Here is an 18,489-nt window from a genome sequence, read left to right as displayed (position 1 = left end):
ATATATATATATATTCAGTGTTTCCCACACATTCATTTATTTGTGGCGGCCCGCCACGAAAGAATTACGTCCGCCACAAATGGATTTTTCGGCTTTTGACTCGCTCGACCGCTCATAAAAGCAATGGGACTGTCTGTGAATGTTGCTTGTAGTTACATCTCCGGTGCAGTAGGTGGCGGTAGCCTACTATGCATTGTAACTCCGCCAATAGCACTTAATTCACCTGGTGGGCCAGAAGAAGAAGAAAAAGAAGAAGAAGAAGAAGAACGGACGGACGGAATCAAAATACTCGCCGGCTACTTTTCATAATGATGGCGCTTCCTACGTTTCTACCTCAAACGTCCAAAAGCTGCTGAAAGCCTTGATCCAGGATGCCATGGGGAAAAAAACTTAAATGGTGCCTTTTGGCGACAGTTAGCAGCTTGGTGGCTCATAGCCGGCTAGCTAACGCTTGCTAGCGTGGTAGCATTGCTTCATTTTTACAGGTGTTATAGGTAGATAGTAGTGATGGGTCCGGCAACACCGATGCATCGGCGCATGCGTCGAGCTCATAGAGCGAAACCCTGTGTCGGTGCGCGTACCGCTTTTAGAAAGTCACGTGACCGATCATGAGCTGTTTTGGTCACGTGACCAATACGCGAACTGTGTCGCACTGACGCCTCCTCTGTGCCCTGTGAGCGGGTCTTTTCTACAGCCGGAGAAATAATAACTAAGAAGAGAAAGCGTCTAAAATTGAATACGTTGGAAAAACTTTTTTTTTTTTTTATAAAAATGTGTAAAAATAAATAAAGAATAATTTCCAGGTCCACAAGCATCCTCATTCACAACACGTTCTCTTAGATTTCCATGTTATGATACATGTTCACATTATTTATTGACTGTATCTAAAAAAGACAAAAAATATATTTTTATTTAAATGAAGTTATGAAATAATCCTAAATGAAATACAATGACTTGGTTTATATTATTGTATATACTAGGTCAGTGGTTCTCAACCTTTTTTCAGCAATGTACCCCCTGTGATTTTTTTAAAAATTCAAGTACCCCCTAATCAGAGCAAAGCATTTTTGGTTGAAAAAAAAAAGATGAAGTAAAATACAGCACTATGTCATCAATTTCTGATTTATTAAATTGTATAACAGTGCAAAATATTGCTCATTTGTAGTGGTCTTTCTTGAACTATTTGGAAAAAAAGATATAAAAATAACTAAAAACTTGTTGAAAAATAAACAAGTGATTCAATTATAAATAAAGACTTCTACACATAGAAGTAATCATCAACTTAAAGTGCCCTCTTTGGGGATTGTATTAGAGATCCATCTGGATTCATGAACTTAATTCTAAACATTTCTTCACAAAAAAAAAAAATCTTTAACATCAATATTTATGGAACATGTACACAAAAAAATCTAGCTGTCAACACTGAATATTGCATAGTTACATTTCTTTTCACAGTTCTTTTTGACAGACATTTTAGTGACAAACCTGAGCTTGTGCTTCACTGAGTTTATGAACTTACATTCATATTTTGTTGAAGTATTATTCAATAAATATATTTATAAAGGATTTTTGAATTGTTGCTATTTTTAGAATATTTAAAAAAAATCTCACGTACCCCTTGGCATACCTTCAAGTACCCCCAGGGGTACACGTACCCCCATTTGAGAACCACTGTACTAGGTCATAAAATCAGTGTCAGTTGAGTCGGTCCATAGGTTGCCTGTAGGGATTTTTAATGTCCAGCAGATGTCAGTATTTAGTGACACAGTATCGACACAGTATCAATACAGTTTTGCAATGTGTCGAAACGCTTCATGACGCCTCATCAACCCATCACTAGTAGATAGGTTATAGCTGCATCGCTCGCGGCTCGTCATATATTTAACGTTAATCCGTGATTTCACCGAGCGTTTCACTGACGGTGAGCAGCCTGACGCTGCTTCATTAACACCGCCGCTGTTTGACTCGTGGCCCGGGGCAGACGCACGTAGTAACAGTCACGTGTTACAATACCGACGAGCTAACGTGTCCAGGTTATAACCATGTTGTCAATAAACACACATGGACTGAAGCTAAATTGTCCACTGTCCACTGCAGCATGTGAAAGCAATGAAAATAATAAAATCTGAGCCAACCAGCTGTTAAAATGTTGTCCAGGTTAATGTTTTGGCCATTAAAGGCCCTTCATTTCAAGATTTCAACTGTGATTGGGCTTTAAACAGGTGGCTGACCTGTTCAGATGGGTGTAACTGCTACTGGTCAAATAATGTGAAATAGCATTTAATTTTACATGTATGCAATGCCATTTAAATGTAATTATAGATAATAATAATAATAAATACTGTGTAGTGTTGTAAATAGTCAACGGGAAGGATTTTAGTAAGATATAAGCCATGAGCACTACACCGCCAGAAAAAAACCTAGGCAGGACAAGTAAAAATATTGGGGCAAGTAGATTTGAGAAGTCGGGCAAGTAGAAAAAACCTTAACGTTGAACCCTGCATGTGTTGAGCTGCTGCCGCTTAAGGTTAGACGGCACTGTACATAGAGCGCTTCTGCTCGTTAGTAATAAATTCTAATGTTGGATGTTCACTCCTTCACACAGATGAGTATAGAAAAATATTTTCAACGGCCGAAAAGGGCTCGACTTGGAGAGGAGGTAGGCCTACAGTCCGGACCACAGGTGCGACCTGTTCAGCAGCAGGAGGAGGAGGAGGAGGTTGACTGACTGTGGCAGGACACCTCTGCCTCTGTTTCACTTCATGTTGCTGTTAAATAATATGGTTGTAGTAGTAGGCTAAAGTTAAATGATTTAGTATTCACTAATTAAAGGGGCAGAGCTTTAAGAGACATTTTAGCTTTTATATTTTATAAGATATATTTTTTGTAAGAACCACAATTAATAAATATATTTCAGTGAATCACTAATTGTTCAAATCTGTATATAAATATGTACATAAAATGTTGTAATTATATTCCAACTCCGCGTTCTTCTTGGTCATACTAACAAGCAGAACCGCTCTATGTACAGTGCCGTCTAACCTTAAGCGGCAGCAGCTCAACACATGCAGGGTTCAACGTTAAGGTTTTTTTCTACTTGCCCGACTTCTCAAATCTACTTGCCCCAATATTTTTACTTCTCCTGCCTAGGTGTTTTTCTGGCTGTGTAGTGCTCATGGCTTATATCTTACTAAAATCCTTCCCGTTGACTATTTACAACACTACACAGTATTTATTATTATTATTATTATCTATAATTACATTTAAATGGCATTGCATACATGTAAAATTAAATGCTATTTCACATTATTTGACCAGTAGCAGTTACACTCATCTGAACAGGTCAGCCACCTGTTTAAAGCCCGATCACAGTTGAAATCTTGAAATGGCCAAAACATTAACCTGGACAACATTTTAACAGCTGGTTGGCTCAGATTTTATTATTTTCAATGCATTCACATGCTGCAGTAATCTCCCACGGCACACCAGACTGTATCTCACGGCACACTAGTGTGCCGCGGCACAGTGGTTGAAAAACACTGGTGTAGGAGATACACAATTAGCTGCGAGCTAGTCAACCCGGGGGCTCAAAAATGAATACAATATTAGAGGGGTTTTGCGTTTGTGATCAGCAATAAAAGGAATTGATCGGCAACGCTAATCGCGCACTTTTTCATGAAAATTGGCTGATACTGATCGGTGGCCGATCGATCGATCTGTATCGCATTTGTCCTCACAGGCACACGTCAGGGTTTCCCCTAAACTGCCACGATACCTGTGGGGGCAGGGTTATGGGCGTGGTCACCATGCAGAGTGGTTTGCATAATTTGATATAGGGCTGGGCGATATATCGATATGCGCGATATATCACGGGTTTGTCTCTGTGCGATATAGAAAATGACTATATCGTGATATTGGAGTAAACGTTCTCACGCAGTTGCTTTTAGCTGCTGGCATTACACTACATGCTCTACTCACTCTTTCCTGTCTCTCCTTCTCACAGACAGCAAGCGCACCTTCTTACACACGTCAAATACTGTCACGTCATACGTCACATACGTATACGCCCTCGCGGAGCAGAGAGGTAGCAGCATGGGTAAAGTTAGCTGTGATTCTAGCGGTAATACGAGCGAAAAAAGGTGCAAATCTGGTAACAAATGAAGGAATAATTAATTCCCCCAAAAAACAGCAGGGGGTCCATCGTCTGGCGGTGGTTTGGCTTCAAGTGGGAATATGTCGAACAGACAACCGTAATTTGTCAAGTGTGGGGCGAAAGCGTTGCTATAAAAAGTAGCATTACTGCTAATATGTAGCATCATTTGAAAAGTCACCTGTTAAACTTAAAGTACCAATGATTGTCACACACACACTAGCTCGAGAATGAACCGTGCTTACTCCGCACGTCAACATCTCCGTTCGGTGCCACACGCCCACACCATCAAAATGCCGAGGCAAACATTTCCACATCAACACCGTATGAAAAAAATAGTGATTTTTTTTTTTAGTTGTGATTTCCCTCTCTGCATGAAAGTTTAAAAGTAGCATATATTAATGCAGTATGAAGAATAATGTTTTAATGTAGACACATAGAATCATCATACTGCTGTGATTATATGCATCAAGTGTTCATTCAAGGCTAAGGCAAAATATCGAGATGTATATCGTGTATCGTGATATGGCCTTAAAATATTGCGATATTTAAAAAAGGCCATATCGCCCAGCCCTAATTTGATATGATTTTCTTTAAAAAGGCTCAAAATATGTATACACACATTCCAAAACAAATGTTCTTATGATTTAGTATTATATATATATATATATATATATATATATATATATATATATATATATATATATATATATATATATATATATATATATATATATATATATATATATATTTTTTTTTTTTTATATAATTTTGCCATATTTTCAATTGTAACTTCTTTTGTACTTTGAGATTTTTTCAAGTGTTTCCAGACTTATGACTTTTTTTTTTTTTTATTAAAAACTGGCAAATCTAGCACCTTCTGGTGTTATTATAGAATGTACTCGTGTTTAGAGAATCTTAACTTCCGTCCCTCGATGTCCCTGACGAAAGAGGCGAGCTGCAGTGAGCATGACGTCACACTTGTTTGGCACTACTGCTCCAGTTGGACTTTTTCTCCTTTAAAGCCGCCACTGTCCCCTTAATATTTGCACATTTTCTTCTTGACAGTCTGTGGGTATATCTGCAATATATATAAAAATTACGTCCACATCACAGACATGCTGACAACGCTCCAGATCATGTTTGTTTACTTCCGGCTTCGGATGTAAACATAGCTTCATAGCGTGGTTTCGGTGATCAAAGTCTTTTTTCGGTGGTCAAGTTTTCGGTAGGGGCAGCACGGTAGGACATGGGTTAGTGCATGTGCCTCACAATACGAAGGTCCTGAGTAGTCCTGAGTTCAATCCCGGGCTCGGGATCTTTCTGTGTGGAGTTTGCATGTTCTCCCCGTGACTGCGTGGGTTCCCTCCGGGTACTCCGGCTTCCTCCCACCTCCAAAGACATGCACCTGGGGATAGTTTGATTGGCAACACTAAATTGGCCCTAGTGTGTGAATGTGAGTGTGAATGTTGTCTGTCTATCTGTGTTGGCCCTGCGATGAGGTGGCGACTTGTCCAGGGTGTACCCCGCCTTCCGCCCGAATGCAGCTGAGATAGGCTCCAGCACCCCCCGCGACCCCAAAAGGGACAAGCGGTAGAAAATGGATGGATGGATGGAAGTTTTTGGTACATCACTTGTCATTAGTGCACAAATAATAGGTTATATATATCAATTCATATTGTAACGACCAGCTAATGTTAATATTTTATGTTTGTGTGGTTTGGATTTAATGTCAGTTTTCCCATGTTTGCAAACACACCGTCCGTGCCTGAAAGGTGATTGGCGAAGAATGAGCAAGTGTTTCTGATAGAGATGTCCGATAATGGCTTTTTTGCCGATATTGTCCAACTCTTAATTACCGATTCCGATATCAACCGATACCAATATATATATATATATATATATATATATATATATATACAGTCTTGGAATTAACACATTATTATGCCTAATTTTGTTGTGATGCCCCGCTGGATGCATTAAACAATGTAACAAGGTTTTCTAAAATAAATCAAGTCAAGTTATGGAAAAAAATGCCAACATGGCACGGCCATATTTATTATTGAAGTCACAAAGTGCATTATTTTTTTTAACACGCCTCAAAGCAGCAGCTTGGAATTTGGGACATGCTCTCCCCGAGAGAGCACGAGGAGGTTGAGGTGGGCGGGGTTGAGGTTGTGGGTGAGGGGGTAGCGGGTAGTGTATATTGTTCCGTCCCGGAAGAGTTGGTGCTGCAAGGGGTTCTGGGTATTTGTTCTGTTGTGTTACGGTGCGGATGTTCTCCCGAAATGTGTTTGTCATTCTTGTTTGGTGTGGGTTCACAGTGTGGCGCATATTTGTAACAGTGTTAAAGTTGTTTATATGGCCACCCTCAGTGTGACCTGTATGGCTGTTGACCAAGTATGCATGCATTCACTTGTGTGTGAAAAGCTGTAGATATTATGTGATTGGGCCAGCACGCAAAGGCAGTGCCTTTAAGGTTTATTGGCGCTCTATACTTCTTCCTACGTCCGTGTACCACGTTTTAAAAAGTCATACATTTTACTTTTTGAAACCGATACCGCTAATTTCTGATATTACATTTTAAAGGATTTATCGGCTGATAATATCGGCAGTCCGATATTATCGGACATCTCTAGTTTCTGAGGAAGCGCGGACTCACGATACCCAAGTGTTTGCATGGGAGGTAAAACCTGTTGGAATTGTGCCGTTTGTTAGCATGAGATTGGTAATAAAAGTTACAAATAGCGTCTGACTTTGTGATTTCTTCTGGGGGCTACAATATATTATGTTTATTTTGCAAGTAAAAAACCTTATTTTCAAGGTGTGGTGGTAAAAAAAAGGCAATGCCGATCATTTACCCATCAAATGGGTAATCACTGCATTCAGCTGTGGTTTATGTACAATTTGTTAACAAGTTATTTTCTAACGTGCCTTAATATTTGCACATTTTGTTCATAGCTGTCCTTGTGTATATCTGCAATATATATCAAATTCACGTCCACATCACAGACATGCTGACAACGCTCCAGACAGCGGCGTGTGTTTTGTTTACATCTGGCATCGGTAGCGTGGATTTCGGTGGTTTCTGATTTCTTCTGGGGCCTACATTATATTATATTTAATTTGTTTTCAAGTAAAAAAACAACCTTATTTTCAAGGTGTGGCGGTAATAAAAATAAAAAACCCTGCACTTGTTTATTGTGTGTGTGAGTACAGAATTATGTTTAGCAGGAAACAAATGAACATGACAAAATTCTATAGATGAACAAGAGGGGACACGAGTGGGGCCCTCAGAACACCCCTTCATGAACCCAACATGTGTTCAACATGTGGGCATCTGGTGGGAGAGTGTGTGTGTGCTCATTTGTATTAGCACATTTGTGTTTCTGAGTGTAGCATTGTTGTCTCATGCAGTACAGATGGCAGGGTTTTAAACTCTGCTCTGGTGTTTTTGGCCCCTCTAGCCTTTTCCCATCTCCTTTTTTGACCATGGTACTGTATGTTTATGTATGTGCAAATGAATGAGTGGGTTGATTGGTTCTGTTTAGCTTGCAAATTAATCTGTATTAGAGCTCGCAGTAGGGGGTTAGCCAGCTGCTGGTTCAGGTCCACCTACCCCGAGGGCTGCAAATCAGGGTAATGATTTAAATGGGGCCTCCCTGCACTCTTTCTTCTTTTAAACAAAACACACACATACTCTGTACCCCCCCAACCCTCTCTCCCGCGCGACCTGGGGCAGCCTAAGGCGATTAAGAAGCACAGTTCAAGCCTGTAGATCACGGTGTGGGACAAGGGGTCACGTCTAACAGGTAACCGTTAATCACCCGGTCTTCAAAGTCACTTAGCGGTGCCCGAGACAGACGCAAGGAAGCGGATACGGGACCGGACCTTTTGGGTCCCTCGGCAAGTTTTAAGACCAAGCAAATGACATGAGAGTGATGCAGAACTTCTTTGTGTTTGACTACAGAACATTCCAACCTTAGGCACGGTTGCCATAACGATGGCGCTGCACAACTGTGATGAGGTGGCGGTGGCCGGTTTCGGCTACGACATGAGCATGCCCCACGCCCCGCTGCACTATTACGAGACTGTCAAGATGTCCGCTATTAAGGAGGTGAGTGTCACATCTTTGCGCTATGCACATCCTAAACTGACATCCATCGATCACTGCATTCATGGTTTATGTACAATTTGTTAACAAGTTATTTTCTAACGTCCCTTAAAGGCCTACTGAAAGCCACTACTACCGACCACGCAGTCTGATAGTTTATATATCAATGATGAAATCTTAACATTGCAACACATGCCAATTTATTCATCTAGCCTATTTCTATTCATTTGTCCATCAGTAAAATATTTTTAAAGACTACTCCAATTGTTTAGCGGACTATTTATGTTTGTGTGTGGCATTGCATTACTGTTTTACGAGCTTATCTTATTCTACAGAATAAGATGGACGGTGTCCAACTTTGAATAATCAAAAAAGGGTCAAAATTTCCCAACTTCCCAAGCTTCACTTTGCGTGGTAAATTTCCGTAAATTTACCGGAAACTTTCCACCCCTTTGCAACCCTAGCCAGGAACATATCCAACTTTGTTTGAATTATGTTACATTTTGTATTTTGCACAAAAAAATATTATTAAAATAATTCAAATGATTTCCCATTATTTAGATTTATTACAAAATATACATCAAATTAAATTGAAGTTTGATTAAATGAAAAATAATTTTACAGAAGAAAAATTATTTGAAAAATATCATGATGTGCCTCAGTTTACGCCAAATGAGTGACGAGTAAAAAAAACTAGCAATAGGTGTTCATACTGATAATGAACTATGAATGAATGAATGAAATACGTTTATTTCGGTCATATAATCAACCATTAAAGGGGAACATTATCACAATTTCAGAATTGTTAAAACCATTAAAAATCAGTTCCCAGTGGCTTATTATATTTTTCAAAGTTTTTTTCAAAATTTTACCCATCACGCAATATCCCTAAAAAAAGCTTCAAAGTGCCTGATTTTAACCATCGTTATATACACCCGTCCATTTTCCTGTCACGTCACGTCACATAGTGAAGCCAACACAAACAAACATGGCGGAAAGAACAGCAAGCTATAGCGACATTAGCTCGGATTCAGACTCGGATTTCAGCGGCTTAAGCGATTCAACAGATTACGCATGTATTGAAACGGATGGTTGTAGTGTGGAGGCAGGTAGCGAAAACGAAATTGAAGAAGAAACTGAAGCTATTGAGCCATATCGGTTTGAACCGTATGCAAGCGAAACCGACGAAAACGACACGACAGCCAGCGACACGGGAGAAAGCGAGGACGAATTCGGCGATCACCTTCTAACCAACGATTGGTATGTGTTTGTTTGGCATTAAAGGAAACTAACAACTATGAACTAGGTTTACAGCATATGAAATACATTTGGCAACAACATGCACTTTGAGAGTGCAGACAGCCCAATTTTCATTAATTAATATATTCTGTAGACATACCCTCATGTCAGCAGGCCAGGGAAGCTAGGGTCGATATTCTTCTCTTGATCATCTTCGGGACGGTGTGAGCCAAGACATCCAGGGGGGTTTAGCTCGCTCATCTGCGGGAACAAACTGCCGCCATTGCTTGCCGTGCTACCGAGGTCCTTTGTCCCTGAATTGCTCACACATTCCGGCAGATTCAATGGGGGTCTGGCGGCAGAATTCTTTGACTTTATCGTTGGAAATGCATCTGCTTTGAGTGTCTCAGGATATCCACACATTCTTGCCATCTCTGTCGTAGCACAGCTTTCGTCGGTAAAGTGTGCGGAACAAAAGTCCAATTTCTTGCCACTTTCGCATCTTTGGGCCACTGGTGCAACTTGAATCTGTCCCTGTTCGTGTTGTTACACCCTCCGACAACACACCGACCAGGCATGATGTCTCCAAGGTACGGAAAACAGTCGAAAAAACGGAAAAAAACAGAGCTGATTTGACTCGGTGTTTGAGAAAATGGCGGATTGCTTCCTGATGCGACGTCACATTGTGACGTCATCGCTCTGAGAGCGAATAATAGAAAGGCGTTTAATTCGCCAAAATTCACCCATTTAGAGTTCGGAAATCGGTTAAAAAAATATATGGTCTTTTTTTCTGCAACATCAAGGTATATATTGACGCTTACATAGGTCTGGTGATAATGTTCCCCTTTAACCATTTTGTGTGAACAGTTTAACAGTACAGATTACACATATTTAACAATCATACACATTTACACACAAAAATAAAGTAAAATAAAAAGAATGACCGAAAAAGGAATAGGCTGAAGCCAAAGCTTATATTTGCCTATCCTATACATTCAGTGAAAATAAGATCAACGTTTAAGAAAAAAAAAAATCAATAGGATGAAAGTAATTGTTACTATATTTTATAATTTTCAATTATTTCACCTTTCAAGGTTTTCTTAAACCTTAACAAAGAAGTACATGTCTTCAACTCATCACTGAGCTTGTTCCACCATTTAACTCCTAAAACTGAAATACATTTGTATTTTATATTTGTTCTTACTTTACCTATTTCACAAATCAATATCCCCCGTAAATTATAGTTTTCTCCTCTTAATTGAAATAACTTAAGAATACAAGCAGGAAGGCTGTTGTTCTTTACTCCAAACATAATTTCCATTGTTTTTAAAAACACAATATCTGAAAATGTTAACACATTAGAACTTATAAATGATGGATTGGTATGTTTATAGTAGCACGCTTTGTGTATTATTCTAATGACCCTTTTTTGGGCCTATGTTTGTTCTATAAACATTTTCCCAAACTTCAACACATTATGCTAAATATGGAAAAATAAAAGAATGATATAACATAAAAAAAGCCCATAAAAATAGGTTACAAAAGTTATTTAATAAGAAGCCAAAAAGTGCAAAAACAATAATGTTCGTGTTGGAGGAGTTGTGAATTAGGCACACCTGCAGTCTGCAGGTGTACCTAATGTTGTGGCCCTGCAGTCATTCACAACTCCTCCAACATGAACATTATTGTTTTTGCACTTTTTGGCTTCTTATGAAATAACTTTTTTAAATAGATTCAATCTTGCACGTGGAAAGTTTAAGTGTGGGCTTTAGTTGATATAACACTCCCGTCAGGGGTTGCCGTGCATTCTACGGCGGGGGTGCAGGAGGCGAGAATACAAGCTGGAAGGCTGTTGTTCTTTACTCCAAACATAATTTCCATTGTTTTTAAAAACACAATATCTGAAAATGTTAACACATTAGAACTTATGAATAATGGATTGGTATGTTCATAGTAGCACGCTTTGTGTATTATTCTAATGACCCTTTTTTGAAGTTTAATTATTGGGCCTATGTTTGTTCTATAAAACATTTCCCCAAACTTCAACACAATATGCTAAATATGGAAAAATAAAAGAATAATATAACATAAGCAGACATTTTTTACTTTACTACACTGCAGATTTGTTTACTTTCATTATCTCCTGTTCTAAAGTATCTATGTTGGTGTTTATTACTGACAGGAATCCTATAAAGCTGCGTATGGCGATTCTTTTCTTTGTCAGCAGCTCTGAGCATCATTTCTCTGGCCAGTGTTTGGAAATGGTTGAAAAATGAGTCTGCCAAATAAAAAGGCCTGGGTCGTTCTCACTCGACGTAGGACCACGCCAGCAACGTGCTAAATCACCCTTTATCTTCTTCCTCACACTGTTTACTCTGCCAGCAGCCATGTCGCCGTAGTGCTGATGGGTGTAAACCATGAACGCCGTTTGATGATAACCTCCCTCTAAACTCCCGGGGAGACGCCGGCGTTTATTATCATCTTCATCAACGCTGTCATCGTCGGCCATTCGTCGTGCGTGCCAGTCGTTTGGTCCTCTGAGCTCAGATAATAAAGTTGATCAATAACGATAAAGAAAGAGTCTGTTTTCTCTCAGGTGATCGTGTTTCAAAGACTACTTGTCACTTGACAAACTATACAAAACTAGATGACGTTTTAGAGGATTAATTACTTTCTTCACAAAGGGGGTTACTTAACATTTTCATTCGCACAGCATTCTTTCCTAGGCTAATCAGTAGGTTTAGATCAGGGGTCCTTCAATTACGTTTGTCCAAGAGCAAAAAGTAAATATATATATATATATATATATATATATATATATATATATATATTTCTATATAGTGATAAGACCGTATTTTCCAGAATATAGAGCACACCCACCCAAAATATTTTAATTAATATATTTTATTTGCATGTTGTCGCCGTCCATGGTGGTCAATTTTAGGGCATTGCGACAAACAGCAAGGGCAGTCGAAACAGTTGCCGCGGTTAAATTGAAGCCCTGTGTGTATATATATATATATATATATATATATATATATATATATATATATATATATATATATATATATATATATATATATATATATATATATATATATATATATTAGAGATGCGTGGTTTGCGGGCACAACCGCGGAGTCCGCGGATTATCCGCGGATCGGGCGGATGAAATTTAAAAAAATTAGATTTTATCCGCGGGTCGGGTCGGGCGGTTGAAAAAAAAATAAATTAGATTTTAAATAGATTCAGGCGGGTGGCAGTTAAACCAATTCGGAAATATATATACATAGTTAAATGTTGTTACCCACATACGAAAAACGAGCAGGCACCTGCAGCATATGCCACAACAGAAGAAAAAAAAAAAAAGAGATGGACACTTTTACGCAGCGGAGAAGGGACGCCTCGCCGGGGTCCGGGACCGAGGCCCCTTCCCCCGAGAGGGCCCCACCGGGAGCCGTAGCTGAGGCGATCCGCTAGAAGGGCCCGACGCACGTCCAGGGTCACCACCGCGCCCAACGCACCGACACCCCGCCTCGTCCGCCTTCGCCGCGGCCGGCGTCACGCGCAGCAGGTAAGCAGCTTACCTGCCCGCCACCCCCGTGGCCGGGGGCTCGTAACAGGGGTCACTCCGCCCGCGCAGCTTACCTGCCCGCCACCCCTGTTGCCGGGGGCGCGTAACAGGGGTCACTCCGCGCGCAGTGCGCTCACGAAAGGGGTGGGGCTCACCCTGGTTGATATAGACAGCAGGACGGTGGCCATGGAAGTCGGAACCCGCTAAGGAGTGTGTAACAACCCACCTGCCGAATCAACTAGCCCTGAAAATGGATGGCGCTGGAGCGTCGGGCCCATACCCGGCCGTCGCCGGCAGCGAGACGCGCTTGGAGGTGCGCTCAGCGCGGCTCCCATATGATTGCGCACTGGTGTGCGTCTGGGCCGTGACAGCGTGGCACGCGAATGTCTGTGCTGCATTGGATCAGTCTCCTTTCTTTAACAGGCAAAAGCTTTATAACCTCACTAATGCCTTGCATCGTCTATATTAGATATATAACAACGGGCGGGTGCGGTTCTGATCAAATGTTAGCTCGGGTGGATGGCGGCTGGTTGACGACTTTCTGATGCGGTTGCGGATGAAATAATTGCCTATGCGCGCATCTCTAATATATATATGTATATATATATATATATATATATATACACTATATTGCCAAAGGTATTTGGCCACCTGCCTTTACTCCCATATGAACTTGAAGTGCCATCCCATGGAATTGTCCAAAATGTTTTGGTATCCTGGAGCATTCAAAGTTCCTTTCACTGGAACTAAGGAGCCAAGCCCAACTCCTGAAAAACAACCCCACACCATGATTCCTCCAAGTGATTAGGACACCTGATTCTGATCATTTGGATGGGTGTATTTGGCCACCTGCCTTGACTCACATATGAACTTGAAGTGCCATCCCATTCCTAACCCATAGGGTTCAATATGATGTGGGTCCACCTTTTGCAGCTATTACAGCTTCAACTCTTCTAGGAAGGCTGTCCACAAGGTTGCGGAGTGTGTTTGTAGGAATTTTCCACCATTCTTCCAAAAGCGCATTGGTGAGGTGACACACTGATGTTGGTGGAGAAGGCCTGGCTCTCAGTCTCCGTTCTAATTCATCCCAAAAGTGTTCAAGTCAGGACTCTGTGCAGGCCAGTCAAGTTCATCCACACCAGACTCTGTCATCCATGTCTTTATGGACCTTGCTTTGTGCACTGGTGCACAGTCATGTTGGAAGAGGAAGGGGCCCGCTCCAAACTGTTCCCACAAGGTTGGGAGCATGGAAATGTCCAAAATGTTTTGGTATCCTGTAGCATTCAAAGTTCCTTTCACTGGAACTAAGGGGCCATCCCCAAATCCTGAAAAACAACCCCACCGCATAATTCCTCCTCCACCAAAATTTCACACTCGGCACAATGCAGTCCGAAATGTAGCGTTCTCCTGGCAACCTCCAAACCCAGACTGGTCCATCAGATTGCCAGATGGAAAAGCCAGAGAAGGCGTCTCCACTGCTCTAGAGTCCAGTGACGACGTGCTTTACACCACTGCATCCCACACTTTGCATTGGACTTGGTGATGTATGGCTTAGATGCAGCTGCTCGGCCATGGAATCCCATTCCATAAAGCTCTCTGCGTACTGTACGTGGGCTAATTGGAAGGTCACATGAAGTTTGGAGCTCTGTAGCAACTGACTGTGCATCCGCTGACCCCTCTGTCAATTTACGTGGCCTATCACTTGGTGGCTGACTTGCTGTTGTTCCCAAACTCTTCACTTTTCTTATAATAAAGTTGGAATATTTTGGAGCGAGGAAATTTCACGACTGGATTTGTTGCACAGGTGGCCTCCTGTGACAGTTCCACGCTGGAAATAACTGAGAGCGGCCCATTCTTTCACAAATGTTTATAGAAACAGTCTCCATGCGTAAATGCTTGATTTTATACACCTGGCCAAGTGATTAAAACACCTGATTCTCATCATTTTCGATGGGTGGCCAAATACTTTTGGCAATATAGTGTGTGTATGCACCTTGTTTACTTCCGTGACGACCTCAAAGTTCTGTAATCAATCAGAAATATCAAGCAGCTAAATTGCGGCAAACATGGATAAGTGTGGAGAGTGTTTTGCATCATGCATTGCAGAGGATTTAAACGGGTGTCATTTTTGAATTATGTGTTGTGTTTTGGACATTTATTTGTAATATGTACAAAGTTCAGTGAGCAGGTTGTTATGTGTGTTGACTTTTGCGTTAGTTTATTTTCACCATGAGTGGGAAAGGTTGTCTGGATTGGGTCATACATCAAAATGCTGTGCTGTTTTCACTTCAAAGTGCATTTCATGGTCATCAACCTCAATTACTCCCACTGTCCACTAGAAGGGGGCATAATTGCAGCAATTATACAGGCAGATATTTAATATTAAGGTGGAGGCACCCTTTTTAAGCAGGTTCAAAATGAACACGTCAGCTTGCAGTAGTTTGGACTCTCCAGATTTAGGCATTTGTGTCTCCTTTACGCGGGTTAGGTGTGTCCACAGTCTGGATGGGAGAATAGGAATAAGCATGTAGAGAAAGGTGGAAGAATAGGGACGGGCATAGCTATTTAACAGATGTTGTGTATAGAGATGTCCGGTAATATCGGACTGCCGATATTATCGGCCGATAAATACTTTAAAATGTGATATCGGAAATTATCGGTATCTGTTTCAAAAAGTAAAATGTATGACTTTTTAAAACGCCGCTGTGTACACGGACGTAGGGAGAAGTACAGAGCGCCAATAAACTTTAAAGGCACTGCCTTTGCGTGCCGGCCCAATCACATAATATCTACGGCTTTTCACACACACAAGTGAATGCAACTCATACTTGGTCAACAGCCATACAGGTCACACTGAGGGTGGCCGTATAAACAACTAACACTGTTACAAATATGCGCCACACTGTGAACCCACACCAAACAAGAATGACAAATAGGGATGTCCGATAATGCCATTTTGCCGATTTCCGATATTGTCCAACTCTTTAATTACCGATACCGATATCAACCGATATATGCAGTCGTGGAATTAACACATTATTATGCCTAATTTAGACAACCAGGTATGGCGAAGATAAGGTACTTTTTTTAAAAATCAATAAAATAAGATCAATGAATTAAAAACATTTTCTTGAATAAAATAGAAAGTAAAACAATATAAAAACAGTTACATAGCAGCTAGTAATTAATGAAAATTAGTCAAATTAACTGCTAAAGGTTAGTACTATTAGTGGACCAGCAGCACGCACAATCATGTGTGCTTACGGACTGTATCCCTTGCAGACTGTATTGATATATATTGATATATAATGTAGGAACCAGAATATTAATAACAGAAAGAAACAACCCTTTTGTGTGAATGAGTTTTTTGGGTTGGTGCACAAATTGTAAGTGTATCTTGTGTTTTTTATGTTGATTTAATAAAAACAATTTTTTTTTTAAACGATACCGATAATAAAAAAAAAACGATCTCGATAATTTCCGATATTACATTTTAACACATTTATTGGCCGATAATATAGGCAGGTTAATATTGTCGGACATCCCTAATGACAAACACATTTCGGGAGCACATCCGCACCGTAACACAACAGAACAAATACCCAGAAACCCTTGCAGCACTAACTCTTCCGGGACGCTACAACCCCGCCCACCTCAACCTCCTCATGCTCTTTCAGGGAGAGCATGTCCCAAACTCCAAGCTGCTGTTTTGAGGCATGTTAAATAAATAAAAAATGCATTTTGTGACTTCAATAATAAATATGGCAGTGCCATGTTGGCACTTTTTCCCATAACTTGAGTTGATGTATTTTGGAAAACCTTGTTACATTGTTTAATGCAGAGGTGCTCACGCTTTTTCTGCAGGCGAGCTACTTTTCAATTGATCAAGTCGTGGGGATCTACCTCATTCATATATATCATTTATATTTACTTATTTATGAAATATATGTTTTTGTTAAGTTAAAGGTGTTTAATGATAATGCAAACATGTTTAACACATATAGTTAATATTGTTAAAAAAATTAAAGGTGTTTAATGATAATACAAGTATGTTTAATACATATAGTTAATATTGTTAACAAGTTAAAGGTGTTTAAAGATAATACAAGCATGTTTAACACATATAGTTAATATTGTTAACAAGTTACAGGTGTTTAATGATAATACAAGCATGTTTAACACATAGTTAATATTGTTAAAAAATTAAAGGTGTTTAATGATAATGCAAGCATGTTTAACACATAGTTTTAATATTGTTAAAAAATTAAAGGTGTTTAATGATAATACAAGAATGTTTAATACATATAGTTAATATTGTTAACAACTTAAAGGTGTTTAATGATAATGCAAGCATGTTTAACACATATAGTTAATAGTGTTAAAAAATTAAAGGTGTTTAATGATAATACAAGAATGTTTAATACATATAGTTAATATTGTTAACAACTTAAAGGTGTTTAAAGATAACACAATCATGTTTAACACATATAGTTAATATTGTTAAAAAATTAAAGGTGTTTAATGATAATACAAGCATGTTTAATACATATAGTTAATATTGTTAACAAGTTAAAGGTGTTTAATGATAATACAAGCATGTTTAACACATATAGTTAATATTGTTAACAACTTAAAGGTGTTTAATGATAATGCAAGCATGTTTAACACATATAGTTAATATTGTTAAAAAATTAAAGGTGTTTAATGATAATACAAGAATGTTTAATACATATAGTTAATATTGTTAACAACTTAAAGGTGTTTAAAGATAACACAAGCATGTTTAACACATATAGTTAATATTGTTAATAAGTTAAAGGTGTTTAAAGATAATACAAGCATGTTTAACACATATAGATTCCTTTCTTTCATGAAGACAAGAATAAAAGTTGGTGTATTACCTGATTCTGATGACTTGCATTGATTGGAATCAGACAGTGGTGCTGATAATGTCCGCATTTTCGAATGGAGGAGAAAAAAAGTCCTCCTTTCTGTCCAATACCACATGAAAGTGGTTGGTTTTTGGCATCTTATTTGTCCAGCTTCCGTACTCCTTTGTATACACTTTACAAGAAATACATTGTCGGCAAACTCCGTAGCTTGCTAGCTTGTGCACGCCAGCTTTCTGAGACTCTTATTTTGTTAGCGCAACTGTGCAGTCGGTCTTTGGAGTTTTGACGACAGGTACGGCGCCAGAGTCTGTTGAAATAAAGTGTTTCTCGCCTTCCTGTCGGTAATTTTAATGAGCTGGCAGCAGCCAGCGTCATCTCAGAAGACCCTCGGGTGCCGTGAATGCCAATCAAGTGACGAAAGTGACGTCATAGTGAAGATTTATGATCGCTCATTTTTAGGACTATTTTTTTTAATGCCTGGCTGGTGATCGACTGACACACCCTCCGCGATCGACCGGTA

The 18,489-nt window shown here is 39.7% G+C and overlaps 1 protein-coding gene across 3 annotated transcripts in view; it reads left to right on the top strand.

Annotated features, from left to right (window-relative positions):
• The window catches only part of st3gal3b (ST3 beta-galactoside alpha-2,3-sialyltransferase 3b), a 223,481-nt gene that overhangs the window by 203,686 nt on the left and 1,306 nt on the right, over positions 1-18,489 (top strand). For all 3 annotated transcript variants that reach the window (XM_061941399.2, XM_061941391.2, XM_061941383.2), the window contains one exon: positions 8,121-8,267. In XM_061941399.2, the coding sequence (XP_061797383.1) occupies positions 8,121-8,267 (147 nt within the window). The remainder of the gene's footprint in view (positions 1-8,120; positions 8,268-18,489) is intronic.

Source organism: Nerophis lumbriciformis, linkage group LG03 (genome assembly GCF_033978685.3).
Source record: "Nerophis lumbriciformis linkage group LG03, RoL_Nlum_v2.1, whole genome shotgun sequence".
Taxonomy (NCBI): Eukaryota; Metazoa; Chordata; class Actinopteri; order Syngnathiformes; family Syngnathidae; genus Nerophis; species Nerophis lumbriciformis.
The sequence above is the reverse complement of the archived record's forward strand: the minus strand, read 5'-3'. Positions and strand labels throughout refer to the sequence as shown.